General features: G+C 42.2%; 1 protein-coding gene across 3 annotated transcripts; it reads left to right on the top strand.

Moving 5' to 3' along the window:
• The first annotated feature begins 1,536 nt into the window (after nt 1-1,536).
• Nucleotides 1,537-23,546, top strand: epn2 (epsin 2). Of its 3 annotated transcripts, none has more exons than XM_022756905.1 (10): nt 1,537-1,666; nt 7,438-8,237; nt 9,472-9,626; nt 14,818-14,930; nt 15,757-15,861; nt 16,329-16,539; nt 16,975-17,127; nt 17,557-17,586; nt 19,073-19,300; nt 19,878-23,546. In XM_022756905.1, the coding sequence occupies exons 2-10, from the start codon at nt 7,807-7,809 to the stop codon at nt 20,222-20,224; spliced, it is 1,773 nt and encodes a 590-aa protein (XP_022612626.1). In that variant the 5' UTR covers nt 1,537-1,666; nt 7,438-7,806; the 3' UTR covers nt 20,225-23,546. The 3 variants fall into 3 exon arrangements, with proteins under 3 accessions (XP_022612626.1, XP_022612625.1, XP_022612628.1); XM_022756904.1 differs by having other exon boundaries at nt 17,557-17,649; XM_022756907.1 differs by lacking the exon at nt 17,557-17,586.
• Nucleotides 23,547-23,642: the final 96 nt, after the last annotated feature.

Here is a 23,642-nt window from a genome sequence, read left to right as displayed (position 1 = left end):
GGCAGATGCTTTTATCCAAAGTATTTAGCTTCTATCAGTATTAAAAAACACTGCTGGGGAATAATTTTTGTGAAGTGTGTGAGTTAATAAACAGTAACAATTAAGAAAACATCTATTTCCTGGAATGTTAGTGACATCCTGTAAAAACCCCATCAACTTTTTACTTATTTTCTACAGAGTGTTATATCATTTAATTGTTTTTCTTGCATCCTGATTTTCAAATGTCATCTCTGTCCTATTTCAAGCATTAAAGCTAGTGTAGCTGATAAGGTATTGTTTAAACTGTGCCTGTTCACATCAGAATCTCCAAGCTTATCTTTCTTTCTCTTTCTCCCTCTCTCTCAATTAGCTTGGCTTAGGCTTCCTATGGCTTATCCTGCTGTCCTAACATAGCAGGGAGATTCTCTGTACAGCCAGAATAAAATGTCACTGTTGGCCAGGATGTACGGCACATTAATGGAAAGCTGAAAACTATCTTACCTTGGCTGTCCACTTACTGCAATTCAGGTCTTGGCAACTTCTCTGTGTGCGCTGGCAGAGATGTAAAACTGTGACGTTTTTGATCCCTGCTTCTATTTTTAAGCAACGCACTCTCCATCTACAACATCTACACATGTAGTCTTCTATTCATAGCTCACTGTACACTTTTCGGGGAACCTTTCATGTCTATTCATAGCACCTGATCTCAATAACCAACAGTGTGTTTTGCATGTTTGTCTAAAACTTGTGATGACTGTGTCCCTCCCTCTATTTAAAACACCGCTGATGAGACGGTTGCACAGATACAGTGGAAAAGTCTGAGTGGTGGAATGCTGTCCTGCAATGTTTGTGGCTTTTACTGACACACCTGTAACACACACTCACACACACACACACACACACACACACACACACACACACACACACACACACACACACACACACACACAAAACAGGCTATCCTTGGCATCAACAAATCATGACATGCACTTACTTGTGTAGTATAAGCTCATGCATTGTATTCCCTGTGGCTGGTACAACTTAGTGTCAAAAAGGAAATAAAAATTGCAAAAGAAGTTTCCTGAGAAGAACCTGATCTACCTGATGGGTCTGTTCAGACAGTCACTAAACAGCTAAAACAAAAGAGACAAGAACCATGTTTTAAATATAGATTGGGTGGATTGTCCTTGTAATTTGAAATCCTGAAGCAGGCATTGTTAACCAGCATTGACACATATTTTGTAGTCATATTCTGCCCACCTTGTAGCATGTGTAGCTGTGAAAACTTGAAACACATTAATGATCACGAAAGTGACTCTCTATGGCACTGTGAAACGGGCCTGCCCTAGTACTGTAACGCATCATGTAGGACTTGGGGGGTGACATGGCTGTAATTTTCAGCGGGGAGTAAAGGGTCTCTTAGTCCCCCAGGCAAGTCAAGCCGCCCTGGTCACACCCTTCCCAGCTTCCCCCCTCCCACTCTGCCCGCCATGTTCTGGAGGAGGAGATACGTGTAGCCTGGCTTTAGCTGGCTTAGCATTAGCAATAGCTAGGCGGAGGCGCAACAAGCTCCTTGAACGCCGAAATAAGTACTCTATCTTGATTTTTTCCTTGGAATTGGCGTAACTTGTGTATGGGTCTATATTCCAGGACTAAAAGTAGAACCCGACGCAGCACAAAAGATATGGTAAGTTACCGCCGGCTTTCAAGACAGTCGAGTTGTTTTGTTTTTCCAGAGTGTCCTGTAATCCAGTTTGCTCTGGTGATGTCTCCACCGAGCACCCGTCTTGGCTGTTAGCTCGAAGGATCGCTAACTAGCTTAGCATGCTACTTGGCTATCTTAGCCCTGAAAATACGTTTGGGAGCTGACCGGAATGGTTGTGTATCCAGGTGTGGGGCTGGCTGTAAATCCAATAAATGTTACGCCGTGTGTTACACTTAGAAACTGAAAGATCAACAGTTGAGCTTTCAGCCCGAACTACGGTATAGTGGCTGGCTTGGCTAGCCGCAGATACAAACACAAGCTCTGCTAGCTTTGATCCAACTTTTTTCAAAGCCAAGTTTTTGAGAACGTATTAGAAATTAGCCTTAGTAAGTGGTTGGTTCTCCGAGCGCTAATATCAAAATCAGTGGCTAAACCCTGCGGTATAAAATTTGCCACAAAACAAACTTTAGTCGGGCTTTATACTTTTGGACCTGTGTTAACTAACCACATCAACGTAAGCAAGTTAACATTGTTCGCTAGCGTATTTTGCTAGCTAACGAAAATACTTGCCGCAAGTTTGCACTGAACTTGCTAGCGTTAGCGGTTACCGTAAGTAGCATATGGGCTAGTTATTCCACCCGATGTAGTTATTCAAGTGACTGCGCACAAAGCTGCATCTCTGATAACGTTACACCCAACATTATTTCACAATTCAAACGGGTACTTTGACCCAATTAGTCGGAAATATGTTAGTTTGTTAAACACAGAAATGAATTGTAGCTATAGCTACTTTAGCTTATGTGCTATCAGTCACAATCAGTTCGAGGAAATGCTGTGATTTTTTTGTGTTTTATAGAGCTGCTTGATTGTTTTTATTTCCTCTACCTATACTGTAATAGAGAGGACTGTTAAGTTAAATCAGCATCTGGCATCTGCTGCTGTGAGTGATCAAGGTAAAACTTCACGTCCATATACTTCTTTATGTTTTTAGGGACATTCTTAACGGTGTGGGCGCTGTCTGTTTACACGCTCCGTTTCCAATCGCCTAACCTGCTGGTAGGTAGGCAGGCAGGCATAAATTATTTGCTGAAAGATAACGAACAGTGGAAGGGCTTATTTATTTTAATGGGTATGCTGGTGTTTAGACGGGAGCTTTTTTTGTCAGAGCAGCACTGAGCCCATATAAACGTGGCTTGAGAGAGGGGTAGGGCTTTGTCTATTGTCAGGATGATCAGTCAGTCACAGTGGGTGACAGATGCATCATCACCGTCCTCCTCCCGTCCCTGACTTGGCTTTGTCTCTCTTGGCCGGTCTAGGAGGACAAAAGGCGGGGTGACATGTCGATCAGAAGGTGGCTTTCCCTCCTGTATTTTCCTCACTGCTTCAGGCGTAATGCTCATCATATCCATAGACTTAGGATCACTTAAGGGCTTTTTGAACATGTTTTAGTGGTTTGATTGTCTCTGGGTTAGACATGATTTGACTCTTAGTTTGGCTTGTAGGAACTTAATCCCAGAGTAGTTGAGGATTAAATACTAGTACATGTTGCTGGTGGTTACATTTGAATTTACCTGAAAAGAAGTAAATTGATCGTTAAAGAACTGACTGGGCTACTTTATGTCACGTTGTTGAACACTCCACTTTGTCTTTCACAACCCATAAAAATGCTCTGTCACACACAAACTCACAGCACAGGCACCTGATTGTGCAAGCCTTCTATCTCCAGATCAGCTTTACTCTTACTGTGTGGGCCTGGCAAGGTAGACCTGTTCTCAGTGTATTGCTTCTCAACCCCTAATGCTAATCACAGTCTACCAAGGTTTTGCCAAGACACTCACAGACACTGGCAAACAAACACACACACACACACACACACACACACACACACACACACACACACACACACACACACACACACACACACACACACACACACACACACACACACACACACACACACACACACACACACACACACACACACACACACACACACACACAGGATAGTATTGATTTGTGTTGTTGCATTAGGCAGTTCACTTGTGTCCAGTGTTCACTTTCTTCTTGATGGACCATTACTGTCTGGGATCTACAGGAATGTTGAACTCTGTAGTAAAGTCCTCTCGGTCATTGCATTGTTTCGAAACTGCCCACCGGTTGAATTGGTCTAATGAGAAATACATTTTTCTTTTCTCAGTCCCTACTACACCTTGTCCACACTTGCACAGCAATAACTGCCAACCCAGGTTTATGCTTCTCTCTCCATTGATGAGGTTCATGAAGACATCAGTGTCTCTCACATTTTTCTGTCTACAGTCCTTTGATGCTGACTGTGAGGTAATATAGATCCTGATACAATCAATTGTAGTGTATTTAAAATGTCATATCATCAAGTAAAACTACTGTATGTGTGCTCTGCGTTTCACTCGGAGACCATTCACACACACAGTATGCTGTGAGGCTCATGTGTGAGAAGGCACTTTTGATAGTTATACTGGTATTATTACTGATATTATCATTCATATAATCATGACTTTCTGTGACTTTGACAGCTTGATAGCAGGAAAAGCAACCAAATATGTCAGTGAGTTACTGTGGCTAATATCAGGAAACAAAAGCACAAAATATAGGTACTTGTAGAGGATATGTTAAATGTAATTCAGTTTAAATCCAACATTGCCACGAGGCAGCCTGTGCCATAAAATATATACAAGTAGGGACGTCTCTGTTGTCTCTGAGCACATGTCACCACCATATTTCCCAACCTCAAGGTTTAAGATTTAATTCACTGACAATTCACAAACAAAACTTACCTCATTTTGTTAATTTGTCTTCAAATTTCCGTTACTTCCATGCATGTTAGTGAGATACAGATGGACAGACAAGCAGAAAAGAAGAGACTGAAAGGGTGGCAGCAGATTATAGGTGTGTGAGTTCATCTGAAAGGAGCAGACCCAGGACTCTTTTTCTGGTTACTTTCTATTCTACATGGCATACTGGCAGTTTGAAAGGAATGATGATGGGCTCAGTCATTCGGACATAATGAACTTGCACTGACACATGAATATGTGTTTCTACACACACACAAACATAAGTCCTGTGTGCTATCTCTTCTGGGCCTTGGGGCTTGAGTGATCTAAGCAAAGAGGGACTGAAAGAAGGCGGGCCGGCGGTGTCTTGTGGTGGGGGTTGTTCCGGGATGGGGAGGGGGTACAGGGGGGTGGCATGGACAAGACAGACTCTCCTCTCTTCCTCCTGTCTGCCTTGGGTGAATAGGTGATTATAGCAGCAGATGTGTCATTAGGTCTGAGCTGTATTCATGCGGATGCAGGGTGAGGAGGAAGGTGACGAGGGAACGTTTGGAGGAGGTGGGGGGGTGCTCCACAGGAATCACATTTCACTGGCGTTAAGTGAATTTACGGGATGTGCCAAGTTGTTTTCTTACCCCCTCCGAAACACATACACTCACACTCCTCCTCATTTCCTCATCCTTGTCCCCTCAGCTGTCTTTCCATGGCATTGCTAGGCAGGAAGCTCCATGAAACAGATGCATACATATGCACAAATATGCATAGAAACATGCAATTTTGGGAGTTAAAAAAATGTACATCTGGCTGTATTTAACACAGATACTGCACAGGCAGCCAATCATTTTTACCACTCTTCGTCTGTTCATGAAAGTACTTTGTTTAGAGGCATGTTGGTGCATGCCTGGTGCAGGGATCAGACAACTGAATAGGATAAGTCATCATGGGTCTCCATTGATGGTAAGCTGAGGAATAGTGTGCACAGAAAGATCTCAGAAAACCTAAGCTGCTATTAATTACTGACACCAGTTTAAGCGAGATTTGGTAATAACTCTGTTAATGTGGTACGTGACAGTAGTGGGTGATAAGTGTGTGTGCTCAGCAAATTTTCTCTAGTTAAAAGCAGACCAGCCTGTGTACTGTCTGACTCAAACCAATGAGCTCCTACTGTGTTGTTTGCAGCTGAGCTCAAACTGTATTATTTACAATATCGTATATCCGTGAAATCAATTTTTATTTCTAAGCAGCCCATATAGAAGGACACCGCTTGGTAAATAGAAAATGCATGTATGGTAAATTTGTGTTTCATAACCTAATGTTACAAAATTAAGTGTTTACGTGTGGAACATAGATGTGTAAGGCTCCACTCACTTTCCATACTTGTGTTTGTGTCAGTCAGGAAGTGATTAGTAGCTGGGCTGCTGATCTGTTAGAAACAGGACAGAGGAGTCATCAGTCACTCCTCTCGTCATCATCAGACTGGAAATGGTTTATCTCCCCTGCCACCCACCAAAGGGTGGAAACACATTTTTACTCACTCATTGCTCTGGCGTCTCTCAGAGCAGTATACTGAATGTTAAAACACCGATCCTCAGAAAAAGCACGGATAAAGGACCATTAATGATCTAAATTGGTCTTCAATCTTTACAAAATTAAATTAGCAAAGTTTTGAACCCAGCTATGCTAAAAGAAGCTTATGCTTTTGTGCGTTCTTTGTATAAATTGCCCTGACCTTCCCTTGTGCTAAACTGGTGTCAAAACAAATCATCTTTACATTATTTTAAATCTTGAAGCAATACTACACACATCTATGGAAAATTAGCCATTATTTTAGGAAAATGACTTATTAGACCCATCTCCAGCAACCGTGTCATCAAAAACTTAATATGTACAGTGCTAATAAACTGGTGACTCTGAGTATAGGGACGATTTGTTCATATATACTCTAAGGCAGATTACTGTAGACCTTTTTTGATACCGTAAAAGTCTTTAAGTAAGACACTCTTATCCTGTGAGACAATACCTGTGTAGGTTTCCTTAAATAGTTCATTGAAACACATTATGCATGTGCATTATTTTTATGTTATGTTTTTTAATTGCAAAGATCCTCTGATTGGTCCCAAGTAATCTTGTGTTTGCTTTTGAATGTTTTGTGTTTTTGTTTTTGCTGCCATTTCTTGTCCTCCAAGCCCACCCAGTGAGCTGCTTTACCACCTAAGTCTTTCTAAACAGCCTGGGAATAGCATGACCACACAGACCTTACTGCCCCCGACACTATTCATTTTCAACACCCTGACTTGTAATTTGTAATCGAGTCAAATTACTGTAAACTCAAATGACATCACAAAAGTGCAAACGCAGCTCTTGGTTACACCACCCTAGCCTTGTATGATACAAAGACGACAGGCACTCTACGCCTGCATGGAAATTGTTTATAAGTGTGAAAGTATGAAATGTATTGTTTTTGTCTAGTTTCAAAAAGGAAGGCACTACAGCTGTTCCTATAAATACAAATCATCTTCACAATCTTTGTTTAACTGTGGAGATTACACTGACAGTCGGTATTTGACTCAGGTTAAAACTATGACTCTACCAGATGTTTTGTTGTGGGTTTTATTGTTTATTTTTATTGTTTGAAATATTCTTGGAAAAAAGATATTCTTTTGGCTTTTTAATTGCAGTTTTTTCAAGGTAGGTTGAAAAATACTGATTTTTTCATTCAAATTGTTTTACTTTGATAGAAATGGAAAATTGTATAAAACAAATACTGAGCCTGTTCAGATTTGGGTACTTACTCAGAAACTGATTAGAACAAGTGCGCTGGTTTTGAGTTGTATGCTATTTTTGTTTGGGTATAGTGTAATATTTTTTCTACTTTCCCATACCCTTAATGTCTTTTTTTTTTTTCTTCTGCACACTAACCTGTTATTTGTCTGTTTGCCGTAGGTGATGGCGTGGTCATGTGTGCAGCCAGCGCCGTTTGTGTGGAGATGGTTTTAACAGACGCTGTTCTGGAGGACTCAGGAACGCTACACTGGCCTGGAGAAGCCTCATAGACAAACACAGGCACACAACACACACACAGACCTGTATACAAAAAAGACTTCCACTTACACACTCCACTTCTGTGCCGTGAGAAAGGACGCAGACACACGGACACGTAACACAAGCTTCACCTGAAGCGCACACACACACATTCACATCCTCTGTGAGTGTTAGCTGCTCTTCTTTAGACAGCTTTTTGTGTCCCAGCTCCTCTCTTGTGTGAGAGTGTACATTGTATTTCTTCCTGTCTGTCCCATCTCCACCGCCACCATGCCGAGCTCCACCATCCGCCGGCAGATGAAGAACATGGTGAACAACTACTCTGATGCTGAGAAGAAAGTGAGAGAGGCCACTTCCAATGACCCCTGGGGCCCATCGTCTTCCCTCATGTCTGAGATCGCAGACCTTACCTACAACGTGGTGGCCTTCAGTGAAATCATGAGCATGATCTGGAAACGGCTCAACGACCACGGCAAGAACTGGCGTCACGTCTACAAGGCGCTCACCCTGCTCGACTACCTGATCAAGACGGGCTCAGAGCGGGTGGCGCTGCAATGCAAAGAGAACATCTTCGCCATCCAGACTCTGAAGGACTTCCAGTACATCGACAGAGATGGCAAAGACCAGGGCATCAATGTCAGGGAGAAGAGCAAGCAGCTAGTGGTCCTGCTCAAAGATGAGGACCGCCTAAAAGGGGAAAGGTAAGATTTTTTTAAATAAAATTGTAACACACAATCAGCAGTTAACATCGGCTTGTGTTTATGAATAGATGGAGTGATTTGATTGGTTTTATATTAGGCTGTGCAGAACTCTGAATTCACCAAGTCATACCTGATTCTATGGGGTGGGGGTGTGACAATAATAGACGAATGACGGTCCTCCCCAGACTTTGACTTTGCGTTTGTCCTTCTCCTCTAAAATGTAAAATATAAAACAATGACTAGTTCTTTCAGTGGGTCCGATTTTATTACTGCTGACCAAGAAGCTTTATAACTAAAGAAGTTAACAAAAATAAATTAATCTGAAGAAACGCTATTACATTGTATTTCTAAGTTAGACTAATAATTTCAGTTATTATACTGAACTGTAGTTAATAGTGCAGTTTGTGTTAATAGGCTTGAAATTATACTTCCTTCACAGTGGCAAGCTCAACTCGGACATGTGTAGACGGTTTTTAATGGTATTTCCTGCTTATTTATCTAAACCCTTTACAAAGAACTCCAATAATTATCTGGCTGATGATTGTCAACACTCACTGTAAACAAATTCTAATGACAATCACAGCATCAGGAATGGGGGTTTTACTATGGGTTTTTCCCTTAAGAGTATCACACTGTGGTTGTCCCCCAGGGAGCTGGGGTACTTTAGGACTTTGCTTATTGTGTTTCCACACCTGTTGGTTCTAAACAAAGACGGATCCTTGAAAAATGGCCACAGAGTCGACATTCTTTCCCAGAATAACAGTTTTAAGCAAACATCACTCTGGACATGAGTTGTCTACTTCATCCATTCTAGATATTATATTATAGATATTGGTGAATAATTAAATTAAATAAGTTGACCTGTGCTCGTCTCATACTCTGCTCTCCTTGATTTGTTCATCCATTTGTCTTTTTATAACACACAATATCTCAGACACAGATGAGATTTTGACCAAATATAGGGCACTGCACATTTCCAGAATTAGACTAACTGGCCCAAGGCGGATGCTTCATTATTTGTTTGACAGCGTGTTTAATTCTCCATAATGATTTTGCCGTGGTATTTTAGAATTGAAAGCATTTTAAACCCAGATTCTCAAGGTGGTTTTGGTAATGGGCTTGATCTCATTATCTCAAAGTCCTTTTGGACGTCACAGCAGCGATTATAAGAATCTTGATTTGAGCAATGGTGACTGATCATATCCTATTATGTTTTTTTTTTTTACCCTGCTAGGTCTCAGGCTTTGAAGACCAAAGAGCGCATGGCCCAGGTGTCCACAGGGAGCAGTCAGATGGGTTTTGGCCGAGGATCATCTCAGCCCAACCTCTCTACTTCCTACAGTGAAGAGTACGGCAGGTCAGAGGGCTCACCTGCCTCTTACCATGGCTGTGAGTATTAGCTTATAGTCTCCTCATTGGCTGTAAACACACAGACACACACAGGGCTCATATATCTTGGCAACACATGTAATAACAGTATACTCCATTATTATTGTGTCCCACTTGGTGCAACTTTGGCCTACATCCTGAAACCTGCCCCTCCCCCTGTTCTGTCTCTGGCTTGCAGTCCCGCAGTAGGGCTGCATTCCTCAGCTCTCTCTCACACACACAGAAGAGGAAGCAGAGTTCACCCCCCAACCTCTGTCATCTACATGACAGAGGAGTCTCAGTGTTTTGCTGCTGAATTATGAGTGTCGCTGCTGAAATTTCACATGATTCATGAATATTCACAATGAAACATAACTACTGCAACTTGCACTTGCGCACAGCAGACTTGAGCTAGTATGAAATGAAGGGGACCCTATCACACACCCAAAAACAAATACACGCACACAGATATGCTGTTTTGCGAGTATGTGTGCAACAGGTGGCTAATTCACTCAGGAGAAGCAGTATATGGCGACAAAGTAGACCCGCCTGTCTCTCCTAACGGAAAGTCTTGTATTTATCTAACTTCTTTGCCAAAGACAGTAGAAATATAACACAAGTACCAGAATTGAGTTTAATAAAGTCACCGTTTCTGAAAGTCCATGGCGGAGTAATTATTACAAGCCAAGGTAAATGGTTACTTGTTGATATTCTGTACACTGCTGCACATTTTGCAGTCATTACTCAGATTAGACATGTAATCAAACAGACGGTGTACAGAATAGGTAATATCTGTAGGGAATACTACCAAACCATGTCCAAACATTGCACCGCTGTGAGGTTGGCACCCCATGTGATGAGGATGTGAATACAACTATTTCAAGTTGTTTGTAAAAATTTGTGCTTGAAACATTTTTGAGAAATCAGGTAGTAAAGTTTTAAGAATAGGCGTATTACATCAGCAGCCCCTTAAGACCCAAATGACTCCAAAGAGGTCTCACGGTTTGTACATCATTTTGAAAACAAACATCGGTGCTTCACTGTGTCTCAAGTTATCATAATTTATTCATCTCATGTGTAATGCTGATAACTGGAGAATTAGTGAAGCAAAAATGTTTGTTTTGCTCGCACAATTGATGCACAAGCGAATGAGTCACCACTTTGGAGTCATTTGGATGTTAATGGGGTGCTGAGGCCTGTGCTTAAAAATGTACTGTTTAATTTTTCTAAATTGGTGCAAGCACAATTTTTTTTATTTTGCCTGATGTGCACAGTGCCATTGCTGAAAAAATCCCCAGGGGAAAAATGAATCTTCTCCTGTCTTCAATGATATACTCAGTCCTCTAGAGACAGAGATGGAGACAGCCACACAGTGTAGCAGGGTAGACGGAGAGCACTAGGAGATACAAATTACCAGTATAAAGGCTTGGACAATTTATACCCAATGATAAGAGGGGCTAGGCATGTAGTATTTGTTTCCTCTTACTAAAGTATGAACACTTTTTCATGTGTAAAGGATGTAGTAACAGCTCCCACAAATGCACATTACACCTAACCCTCTTTAACAACTGTGATAAGTAGTTTTATTTTATCATTCCTCGACCAGCCAGTTCTTCTACTTTCTCCAACAGAGAATGAGCTCTTGGAAGCTTGACATAAAAGCAGAGTTCAAATGGATTGAAAGAAAGATGGAGTGAGAGAGTTGAAAAGAAACAGAAATCACCGTCAGGACAGAGGGGAAGAATGGAGAAGTTGAAATGAAAGAATGAACCGTGGCCTCTTTTCCTTTCACCTTCTGACCCCCACTCCTTTATACACAGCAGGATGACTACGTGAGTGTCTGTCTGCTGCAATGCATGTGGTTTCAGCCTGCTCTGATCTTACGTGTGACACAGAGCTGCGTACATCTTTTACTTAGTGGCCTACATTCCTGTATGCACGTTATATTTGAGTGTGTGGCTCAGAGGCGGAAGCTTCAGCAGCTGAGTCATCAGTTGAGAAAACTGAAGGTGATATTGGCCAATAGAAGCGAGACTGGGTGGTAGCTGTGGGTGTTGCCAGGGGGGATTTTTGAGATTCCAGTCGAACTTTCCGTGTATTGTTGTCCAGAAAGGCGATGAATGAATGGCCATGCAAGTGTGACTGTTGGTGTTAACTTGGCATATCCAACATCCTTGAAGTGTCTCAAAATCTTTGCTTTAATTTGCTTTATCTTAGGTATTAAAACCTGCATGTGTATGTTCATTAATTAACCCTAAATGTATTGTAGTTCAGTTGACCTAAACCATGGATCCTGTTTCAACAATGCAGATGGCGCACAAAACACAAATTATAAAACAATGAATGGAGTTCACTAACTCCAAATCAGCAACTTTAATGCAATACGTGTGCATGTGTGGTCTAATGTGAGTCAAGGTCGTGGGGTTCCCAGTCTTTTCTCAGAGGAACACCACAGAGTAAACACATGACTTTTATTTAGTTTTATTATCATTCATCCTCTTTGGTTGTCTCCCATCCTCCTGACCAGTGCTCAGTCAAGCTCCTGCCTTTGCCTACAACATGTAGGTCTCCCACAAAGGTCAGAAAAAAAATGCACATTTTCACAGTTTGAAAATGTACAAAGAAATAATGTTGTAAATTGCATATGAGTCAATCTCCTCTGAGGAACTGCCTCTCTTGCCAGATTTCTAAGAGAGAGAGAGACAAAAGACAAATGTGGGGGTAGTTAGTGGTCGACACCCTGGGATTTAAAAAAAAATCCTGCTTGCTATTATCACCACATAAATCTGCTGCCGATGACACTAGTGGTCATCAGCCCATTTCACTCCTCTACAAAACTCACTTCTCTCTGTTCAGAGCTTGATTCGCATGTTTATAAAGTCTTAACTTTGTTTGATGGCTTTTTTTTTAGCTTAAGTATTTGTTTAATTTCAGTTTTCTTGTTTATTTGTTGAGTCAGTAAACATAGCACCACAGAAAATTAAGGTGGTGAGATAAGAAACAACTGGATTAAACAGTAGAAGGATACGATAGAAGAGTGATTCAGAAGATTTGGCTTTTAGAAATGCATTTTTCTGCTAGCAGGCAGAACTGTCTGTGAGGTATGCCAAGAAATTGTGATTTTCCATATATGGTCCATTCCCACAGTGGTGGGCAAGAAACTGGTGTGTTTTACTTGGCTTTGAGTTTTGTTTATTTGTCTTTCTGACTCGCTACTATTAAGTGTTGCACTGTTTGTTATTGTATGCCAGTTTAGTCTCTCTTTAGGCCTAGTGACTGAAAACTGTTGTTAAAGCTCTCTTCTGCTTTGCAGTTTTATTTTGGAAAGATTTAAAGAGAACTCCTGGAAAATATTCCTTTTGATTGAAGTTGGTAATGCATCCCACAGTGAGGAAACTTACCACCTGTTGCACAGTACACATTTTGTGCCTTGTTAAGCACTGAGGCTTCTGTCTGCTTTTTTGACTGGTTGGATATTGTCCAGAGTTTCACATATAACCATATCAGTCCATCATATTCTGCAGGGTTATATACTGTCTGGGTGTAGGCTTTGGTACATCCTTGCTCACTGTCTATTTAAGGGAGAAATGGAGCTGATGTTGAGGACATGGCTGAAATCCCACCAGCTAACCAAACACACCTTTAGCCCTGGTACTTGTGGTCACTTTCCCTGGAGACATACAGCCTGGAGACGGAGCAAGGGCGACATAGGTCAAGACAAGGAGAGAGGAGACGAGGCGAGGACCGGGTCGGAAGATGAAGTTGCTAGACAGATCATTTTTTTGAATCATGGAGAAATCAGGCTGTTATGCTGCTATATAATCAACACAAAATAGGCTCTTGTAAGGCTAGGCATATCCCCTGATTGTAAGTATTAAGTTGACATTTTTTCTTTGACAATTTCAGGGAAGGCCAAGCGTTTTAACTGTTAAAGGAAAGGTACCGTTTCCTCATTTACTTCATCATGGAAACATTGATGTGGCAAATTTACTCTGCAATGTTAATAAAAAAAAAAAAAAAACCTGCTGATGTGACATCTACCTAAAGAAGTCTTGTCAAGGCAAGAGGATGTTAGTCAAAGTGTGAGGTTTCATAATTAAATGTGTCAGATAGTGAAACTAACCACCAGTGTTTCCCCACGCCATGTTTGTGTCACTGTTGTTGTTTTGTCTCTGTGCTAAGGCCTTTACGTATCCTTCTCTAACCATCTGCATTCAGAATAGGTATCAAAATAATGTTACATTATATACAAGATCATCATGAAGTGAGTACTCAGTAAGTGTGTGTGTGTCTTTGGGAGTGTCTACATCAGCAGCAGAGCATGTCATGACTGGTCTGTGTTGTTTGGAGCAGAGACAGATAAAAAAAATGAGGCATATAGAAAGAGAGACAATGTTTTTTATTGAAATTAAAGTTCAAGTCTGAGGGGAATGGTCTATGGTAGATCAAAAATCCCACCCGCGCAACTTTATTACTTTTTCAATGCATGAATCATTGCACAGAAAAATCTTACATTAAGCCATAGAAGAAATAGGTTCATTGTATAAACAACTTTGCACACCCACAACATTCACACACAGCCAAGACCACACCAAGCTGAACTGCCACAGAGTGACATTATATAGAGGAAAAGTCAAGAATTGTGATGGACGATGTCAGTGTTCTGTATTCGCCACCCACACCATGGTTCTCATAGAAACAACAAAGTTACTGCTTCCTAAGAAAAACATACACAGCCACATTTTGAATTAAATAATCCACTCTAAGCTTCCTTAATGAGTGTCTTTTGGCATTGTAATTCTGTCGTCCTGGCCAGATAATGGCCTGTGTGTGTGTGTGTATGTGTGTGTGTGTATTTGCCACGTGCAGTGTCAGTGTATTTTTTGTGCTGCCACATGGCCTGATCTAATCCAATAAGCTGAATGGACCTGTCGTCCCTTACAGGCTAATTTAAGGCATATATTTACACACTTACGCACAGTATTTTCTACCCACTACAAATGCAACCCAAAGGTGACTTTCTTCACTTGACAGCACCGTGTGAAGACGTGTGATTGTATTTATTGTAACAGTGGTTGGCTTTGGAGAGTTGATGCAAAGAATTTCAAAAGCCAATGACGCAACTTTTCAGTGTAATTCTAGTGCGTATTCAGTATGTGATGGAGTCCCATGTGGCAGTGATGCTAACATACATCCTGATTGTGTTTGTTAGCCACGTCTCCCAATACGGGCTCAGAGCTGGAGCAGGCCAGACCTCAGACCAGTGGAGAGGAGGAGCTACAGCTGCAACTGGCTCTGGCCATGAGCAGAGAGGCTGCAGAGCAGGTAAACACAGAAACACAAATCCACAAGAACACGTGTGCTAACATGGCAGAGCATGAGTCCATGCTTGTCATTATGTTCTCTGACTGTGTAGCTGTGATTGAAGTTGCAGACCATTTACATTGCATTTGTGGAAACCAGTTCATTTTTATATTTCAATATCAGGATTATCGATGCAGTTTTTTTTGACAGACTGAATTTGATAATCTTGGATACAGTATATGAGTAACCATCTTATGGAAACCCTGTAAACTTTTTCCATTGCCAGTTAATCAGTTTTTTATGGACTGGATGCATCTCTGTTTCTCAAAATCCCTCAACCTGAAAAAGAAAATTGAAGTTCTTACTTGCATGAACATTTCTGATGTCAGATTACTGACAAAATTGGGAATACTATGATTACAACAGTGCACTTGAACCAGATGTAATTACTGTAATTGTAAGAGAGGCAGGACATGATAAAAAGACTTACTTATTACACGGGCAAATACTTTACTACTGCTCGATTTTAATATACCACCACTATTGTATATCTATTAGTCAAATGCTTTTGCCCAGGCAATTATCTTGGGTTGGTGTTTGCAAATAAGAGCAAACATTGAAAATAATATGATCAGCAACTGAAACCAAGAGGTATGATTTTTTTTGTTTATTTTTTTTAACCTTTTTACCTCTTTACTTATCCAAGTTCCAAAGATTATTTGGATAGATAGGAAAATAAAATATGATTTGATTAGTTACATTGTTCTGAAAATGTCATGCCATCCACAAGAGCAAGACTAAAAAAGGGAGAAGTTGCACACATGCTGCTTATACTGTGGCTGTTTAGGAGGAGCGCATACGGAGAGGGGACGACCTGAGATTACAGATGGCCTTGGAGGAGAGCAAGAAAGAAGGCCCAGGCTCGGCAAAACTGCCCAAGAAGAAGAAGGAGGTAAAATACACACAAACATGGAGACAATAGTGACTCAGTGATTCCATTATCATCTCCATACTCCTGAAATGTTTTTTTTCTCTCCCAATCCCCTTATTCTGCCTCTGCCTTCAGTGGCAGTAATGAAGCCACTAACTGGCGGCAGACTGCCAGTTAGTGGCTTCATTTACTCGTCATTGTTCTGCCTGAATAGCCGGCTGACTGGAGTTTGAGGGCACACACAGCTGAAGTGATGAAGAAGTAGGGCTGCATGACTATGCTCATGTTTTATCCCAGTACATAATGACATGACCAATGTCAGTGTGTTCTCCTCATCTTTTTCCTAACCATCTTTATTTATCCCATTCTTCTTTTTCCTCTTTTGTCTGCATCCTTTCTTCTTCCCCTTTTTCATGTCTGCTGTCCCCTGGTCTTTCATGTCTGCTGTCCCCTTGTCTCTCTAACCCATTTTCCCTGTCTCTTTCTAGCCACAGTCGTCTTTGATGGATCTGATGGATGTCCCAGAGCCTGGCGCCAGTGCTGACCCCTGGGGCGCAGGGGCCGGAGCTGGAGCTGGAGCTGGAGCTGGAGCTGGAGCTGGAGCTGGAGCTGGAGCTGGAGCCGGAGCCGGAGCTGGAGCCGGAGCTGGAGCTGGAGCTGGGGCTGCTGCTGCATCAGCAGACCCCTGGCAGCCTTACGGTATACACAATCTCACTGGAAATGGTCACATCACATGATATCCACGCACTGACTAGAAGTATTTTTGTAAACAGTCTCTATTTCTGTGTGTGTGTCTCTGTGTGTATCGTCTGCGCTGTCCACCTGCTCTCAGCACTGTGACTCTTTGTTAAATAGGAATGCTGCTCCACTGGCAAAGTAGCATTACTGCACAAGGGGAGGGGATTGTTTGAGCAGTAGTTTTACATGATGTTGAATCAGATATCTGTTGATAGCTGTTATTAGAACTTGCATGACACTATTTTTGCCTGTGTCTTTTATTTTTCCTTTCATATCTTGCTCCTGCTGTCTGCTCTGTCCCTCCTGCCCGTCTTTCCAATTTTTGCCTCACATTTTGCATGCTTCATCTAACTCCCATCCACTCCCACACTTCTGAACCTCTCCCTCTCTCCTCAGGGTCTGCCCCTAAGCCAGCAGCCCCAGTGGATCCATGGGGTGCTCCCCCTTCTGTCCCACCCATGAAGAGCAATGATCCCTGGGCACCAAACTCCACTCCTGCCTCTGATCCCTGGAGCTCTGCAGCTGCCCGCCCCAAAACATCCAACCCAGGTGACCATCAGGGGAAAAAGTAGCTTTGTCCCTGGCATGAGTTGCAGTACCACAACTGTACCTCCACCAAAGAGTTTAACATTTCACTAGAAAATTTGTTATGGAATGATGTATTTGAGTCTAAAAGAGATTTGGAGAATTGTTTAGCATTTGACGAAGTTTGCACTCTTTGCGTTCTCTGCATTTTAAAAAATGAAAAAGACGTCTTATGACTGGCTGGTTAGTGTCTCGAAGCCTCAAAAGCTGTGTCAAAAGGAGCACATACAGTAATGTCTATGTGCTTATTGTGTTCAGTTGTCTTTTAGTTTACCATAATATTCAAACTCATTCATACTTGTGTTGTCTGTTTCCATCTGTCTACGTTTGTGTGTCTACTGTCTTTTTATGTGATCTTCTGTGTGTGTGTGTGTATGCGTTTTCCCCTTTCAGGTAGCTTTGACCTGTTCAGTGCATCCAACGGTACGTCCAAAGAGGACTTCTCAGAGTTTGACAGCCTGCGCTCCTCCTCCTCTGTCCCCACTGGTACTCACCCTTGTCTTCGTCTCTCTAATGACACGGAGTCTGTGTTGTTCTTCCTCTGTGTCTGAAGTGATGCCTGTCTGCAGATATAAAGTTTCTGCGGGGCACAGACACTCATGTCTTGTCTTTGTATGTAAATATCACCAGACCTGAGCAAAGACTGTGTTCAGACCACTGAAGTCATGTTTTTTTTTGTTTTAATGTTTGATGATTCTCCACAGCAAAATGCAATCTAATGCTGCTGTAATCATTTTGAGTGGTGGTAAAATAGCTCTTTGCTCTGGTCTAGTGCCATATCACTGTGGTCTAATCTATGCAGCTTTTATGTGTTTATTGCTAAATGCATTAGACTTGTGCCATCTAGTTTATGGAATCCCTTTCAGATCCACACTTTTCTGATTTAGTCTGGTGCATCTGAACCAACAAGATGTTCCAAAATTTTGAATTGAACTCATTCACCACTCCATTCAGGTTGGTTTATGAGAGGGTTCCCGTCAATAGCTCGGCACAGGTCTGGGTGTTCTTCTCATGTGGTTTGGCAATCTCTGGGCGTGGGAGGGTGACATTGATGTCAGACTTTTGCTGTAGCTGAACACAAACACTTCTGATACACTCAAGGACAAGGTGAGAACGAACACAATCACAGATGTGCAAAGCTACTTTTTCCAGAAGGGGGGGGGGGGTCAACTTTAAACTTTGAGCCACCTTGTCACCATATGGTGTGTGGAGGACAAGTACTTCAGTGATATGGAGGAAGCAGCCCTCTGCAGAATGAGTTGTAGAAATGTTACTGTTTGAATCAGCTCTGGCTGAAATCTACAGGATTTATGGGGCGTGTCGGATTTTATCAGGAGTTTTTTTTTTGGCTCTGCTGCATCTCAGTTCTTGTTCTGAGGAGACACTTTCCATCTCTGAATCAGGAGCCTGTGTGTGTGTGTGTGTGTGTGTGTGTGTGTGTCTCTGTGTGTGTGTGTCAGCTGGCATGCTGGGTTTGTGTGTGTCCGTGTGTGTGAGTGCATTAATGAATGTCTCTGCTGCCGTCTGACTGCTGCTGCAAAAAACAGCCAGGCTGTCTGCCTCTGATGTCCTCTCGTAATAGAATCTTCTGATCATTTTATTGTATCAACTTAAATGTGAATGTGGGTGCTCACATGCAGGTGGGTGCACATGTTTGTGTTTACACAGGGTTGGTAACAAGTGAGAGTTTTTTGTATCAGAACCTGAGTTAACCACAAGAAAAGGTATACATTAAATAAAAAAAGTACGTCAGCTGTCTGTTCAATATTGCAAATGTACAGTCTTTTCTGCTGCCTCTGCAGTGCAAGACTAGACAAGAAATGATGATTTCATGATGTTTTGTCCACTCAAAGAGGAGCTCATGTAACAGTGTGAAATACAACCACTACCTTTGCTCTCTGTTCCACAGGTGATGGGGGCGTAGCATCCTCTGTCCCCTCCCAAGCCAGTCTTGCCAGCAGCAGCAGCCTGGACCTCTTCGACCCCCTTCCCACCTCCGCCTCTATCACTACAAACCCAACCAGAAAGACTCCCGAGTCCTTCTTGGGTCCTAATGCTGCCCTGGTCAATCTGGACTCCCTGGTGTCCAAACCAGCCCAGCCTGCGCCAGTCGTCAACCCATTCTTGGCTTCAACAGGTGGGTAGAAAATATCAAGTGATTATTATCGAAATTTGAAATGTTCTTACTCTTTCAACTTTTTAATGCATTTATAGACTATATGTCAAGTATATTTTATAGATGTTAAAATAAAATGAAAAATTGTTCAAATTTGTGGATAGGAAAAGTTCAAAGAAATTAGGTTTTTCTGTAGATGTATGGACAGGATCTTTCAAACAGGTTAACACACTAGTTAACGTACTGATTAGATAACAGTTGGCACGCTTGGGAGTGTAGTCAGTTAGCCAAGAGACATGGATATACACGTGCAGGCCTGAACACACACAAGCAGACACACCCATCTGTACAGTTTAATGCTGAATCATTGACCCTGTCCTGTCCTAGCTGTGGTGGAAAGAGGGATGAATCATATTTAATTTATTTCATAAAACAGTAGTACACTATAGTAGAGTTTTTTATGCTGATTATTTTCATGTTATACGTAAGTTCTTGTTTTGTTATGTTTTGGATTCCATTTAGTGTGGTAGAGCCCACTGGTTCACCAAGCTCAGTAATATTTCCTCTCTTCCTTTGTCCCCTACCTGTCTTTATCTAGGTGGCTCCGCTCCAGCTGCAGCAGCCCACGCCAACCCCTTCCAAGTGAGCCAGCCAGCTCCCCCCACCCTCAACCAGATGCGGGTCAGCCCCATGCCAGCCGGCTTCGGCAACATCACCGAGCCAATGGCCCTCTCCTCCATTCCTGCTCAGCCCATCACCATGGTGCCCGTGGCAGGGATGGCCCCCATGGGCCGCGTGATGCCAGGAATGGGGGTCGGCCCCGTCGGAAGTGTGGGGATGAGCCCGGGGATCCCGGCCTCCATGTCCATGCCTCAGCCCCTGATGAGCATGCCCCCCCAGGCTGGGACGCAGCCTGCGGGAACCACCAACCCCTTCCTTTTGTGAGGGGGTGACTGGGGTGACGACTTGCTCCAGAGTTACCCCTCTTCTCTCTCTTTCTCTCTCTTCCACTTTGGCTCCTTAAGAAGCTTGAAAATGAACAAGGAGATGTCTTATCCCATTTATCCCTTTTATAACCAACTCCTACCCAGGTCGTAGTCCCAGCCCGCCCTCCTCCTACCTTACCACACTCCTTCTCCTCTGTTTCTTCCTCTCTATGCTACAAGCTGCCTAGTCCTGTGTGTTCCATACTGATCTGACGACGATGTTGGTGACCACAAAGAGTTTGCATCTGTCTTCAGACTTACAGAGTAGCAATGGTGTTTACAGTTTTTTTCCACAGAGGCAGGACAGGACCCAGTCTCTCGTCCCTGTCCTCCTCTCATTCACTCGCCTCCTCTCTCCCTAACTTCTTCCCTTAGGACTGCTCCTTTCTTCTTCTGTGGTGGAGTGACAGGAGAGTATGACTGTACTAACGCCAGGATCTTATCTTTTCACTAGAGCTAATCTTTTATAAGCCCTGTCAGCTGGTGTCTGTTGTGTGTGTGTGTGTGTGGGTGTGTGTGTGTGTGTGTGTGTGGGTTTGCATGTGTGTATGAGAGCGCACATCTCAGTACTTTTACACTGTGTATATTCCAGTGGGTTTTACTTACACACTGGAGTAAGGATGAGAGATGGTCAGATGTGTTTATACTCTGTTATACTCCGTGTGTGTATGTGTGTGTTACTAAGCAGGGATTTTGCACAATTTTTTTCTTTCTTTTTTTTTTTTCCGCAACTGTTGGGCTCACCGTTACACCTTAGCTTAGGGAGGGAGGCTAGCCGCTAAAACAGCCGAGATGACACACATGCCTCGGCTCTCGGTACCACTCAGTCACAACTCTCGTCTGGTCACTTCCTGTCACCTTGGACCTTTTCCTGACCCTCCACATGAACTTTGACCTCCGGGGGTCTCGGGATTAACATGGACACCTATCAAAAGAGATGAACCCCTTGTCCAAGGGGTTGAAAAGATGCGTAAATGCAATTTGTGTTTTTATGTGTGTGCTCATGCGCAGCGTTAATGCTCAGATACTAACAGCCACATGGTGATGTATGTGTCACTCCCCCAGTGTGTGTTTAGAGAAAAAGACATGAACTGTGATGGCATCAGTATTTTGCTATCTGAACATGCGGTGGATGCAGTGGGGCATCGTGGGACAGTTTTTTTCCGTTTTAGTTTGTTTCAAGGGTCAAAGGGAAGAGATGGGTTGTGTTTGTGTGCGCAGTTTGCATGAATGATATGTTTAGCTTCCAAGTGTACTTTAATGAGCAACTTTTTCATTTGTCACTTAGTAAAGTGGAAACTGAATTAGAATTTGCTGAAGTTAGTGCAAGTCAAAACAAGGGGTAATGTAGGCATCTGCAGCCTTAAGTGTGTGTATGTGTGTATGACTGTGTCTCTGGTTGCATGTGTTATGTGTGTGTGTGTGTGTGTGTATGCAACCATCTATCAAAGAGGTTGTGAAGAGAGCTCTGGGTTTAAAGGGCACGTCAGCCAGTCAGCATTGTGAAGAGAGTTTACCTGCGAGTGGATTTACTGTTGCTAATCTATCTACAAGAACATTATCTGGTGGACTCACACACACTTGCACGAGGTTGCTCGAGGATTGGTCTATTGATAGCGCAGGAGATCCCACAGCAAACAACAGCAAGACATCTTGAAAACAAGCAGTTGTTAATTTTGTTGGTTACTTTTTGTTGTTATTTACTCATTAGTTGTAAGTCCATAGCCAAGCCTTTCTGAGTTTTGGAGCTGTGTACTAGCTAAGCCATGTATCATCTTCATTCTCTCTTTTGTCTATGTTCTGTCATTCTTAGTTTTTTCACCCTATGGGTAGGCTATGTAATTCTCTTCTCTTAGAAGCACAACTGTTACCAAAGTCATAGCGACTGTGATTTCTGAGGTTGTTGTACTTTGAGTAGTTTGAACAGTAGGGTCACACTTCACTGACATTTTTTTCTGTTTATGGAAGTTTATGATATCAGAGACTCCCTTGTAATAATTTTTTTTTTTTTTATATTTCAGAGCTATTTTACCGTTTGTTCAGGAGTTTGTGTAAGAAAGTGTTACTGTTTGCTGAATATCGGCACATTTACTGACAGCAAACTAAGCGTCTCTGTCTCCTCTATTGGTCGAGAAAAGTTGGTTGATGAAATACAGCTAAAGATGATGAATTGCGCCGGGTGTATAGACCCTTCTTCTCTTTAGGTCACTGTTCTCTCTTTACTTCAGTTCTGTTAATATCACTGCCAATGTTGTTACTGTGGATGGGGTGTTTTTTTTCCTCTTAGTGAGTTGGCGCCCTCTCCTGGTCTGCTGTGGTATGATAGCTACACCGCAGGACCCTTGAAATTTCCACAAAAGGCAGACCATTTCTCTCAGGCAAAAGGAGGGGCAGCTCCAACTGTGTGTATGATTTTTGATGACGATACTGAGGGCGTTCATGGTGATTTTTATGTTTGGGGTCCTGAATGAATGGATGTGACGATTAACTTGCAGACCAGCAAACATTTTTAATCTTAACTAAATATATGCAAAAATTGGAGCTGGAAAAGTGAAAAAATAAGAAGACTTAACGCTTGATGTGTTTTGCAAAGTTAGATTTGCTAATGAAGTCTTGTTTATTGAATGCTACTATGATACTCTATGCTACTATGGTATGATTTCACTGCGGCCTGACCTTTAACTTTACTCCAGCGATTGTGGAAAAGGCTGTGTTATTGATGCATTTGGAAAAAACAAAAAACCTTTACTGTCTTGAACAAATTCAGCTCTCCTAAACTGTCGGGTGACACTGCAGTTGACCACTTTTTCTTGATCCCTGCAGCAGTTTCACAGTCGTGGCTATGGTGCAGTGAAAATGTGGCCTGTGTGTAGCGAGCTCCTCTGTGTGTTACTATGTATTCACTATGCTTTTATCAAGAGGACTAACTGACCTTATGGACCGTCTGTCTTTATATGCATAAACAGCCTCCTTTATTCTTTTCCATGTCTGTCTATTTACCCTTCTCATAGTACTGGGAGCAGGCTGCTTTTTTTTTTTATTGGATATGTGCTCAACCCGTTGGCATTATAACTGTATAATATAATTTATCATTTGTACTATTGTAACATACTGTTCTTCTGTATACCTTATTATTCTGTGTAATGGGTTTTGTAGGAAAAGTCACCGTGGTATTTTAACGGCATCTAAACAAACGAACGCAGCAGGCCGCACCCTGTTGGATGAGGACAACTGTAGCTGCATTGGTTGAAAATAAAATGTGTATCACTTCAGCTCTGTAACTCCAGTGTCTGTGTCCTTGTATTTTTTTTAACCAAATGTCCAAACATGATCAGTAAACTGAGATTTTCACATAACACTAGGTCGAGAGTCCAAAT

The sequence above is a fragment of the Seriola dumerili genome, unplaced genomic scaffold (genome assembly GCF_002260705.1).
Source record: "Seriola dumerili isolate Sdu_G_001 unplaced genomic scaffold, Sdu_1.0 BDQW01000260.1, whole genome shotgun sequence".
In the NCBI taxonomy this organism is placed as follows: Eukaryota; Metazoa; Chordata; class Actinopteri; order Carangiformes; family Carangidae; genus Seriola; species Seriola dumerili.
Note: the sequence above shows the minus strand (reverse complement) of the source record. Positions and strands in the feature narration are given on the sequence as shown.

Bases quoted from the DNA above. Each gene is read 5' to 3' on its own strand.
- epn2 (XM_022756904.1), top strand. From the start codon at position 7,807: ATGCCGAGCTCCACCATCCGCCGGCAGATGAAGAACATGGTGAACAAC. The intron at 15,862-16,328 runs GTAAAATACACA...GTCTCTTTCTAG, and splicing joins TGCCCAAGAAGAAGAAGGAG to CCACAGTCGTCTTTGATGGA. The intron at 17,650-19,072 runs GTACTCACCCTT...TCTGTTCCACAG, and splicing joins CTCCTCCTCTGTCCCCACTG to GTGATGGGGGCGTAGCATCC.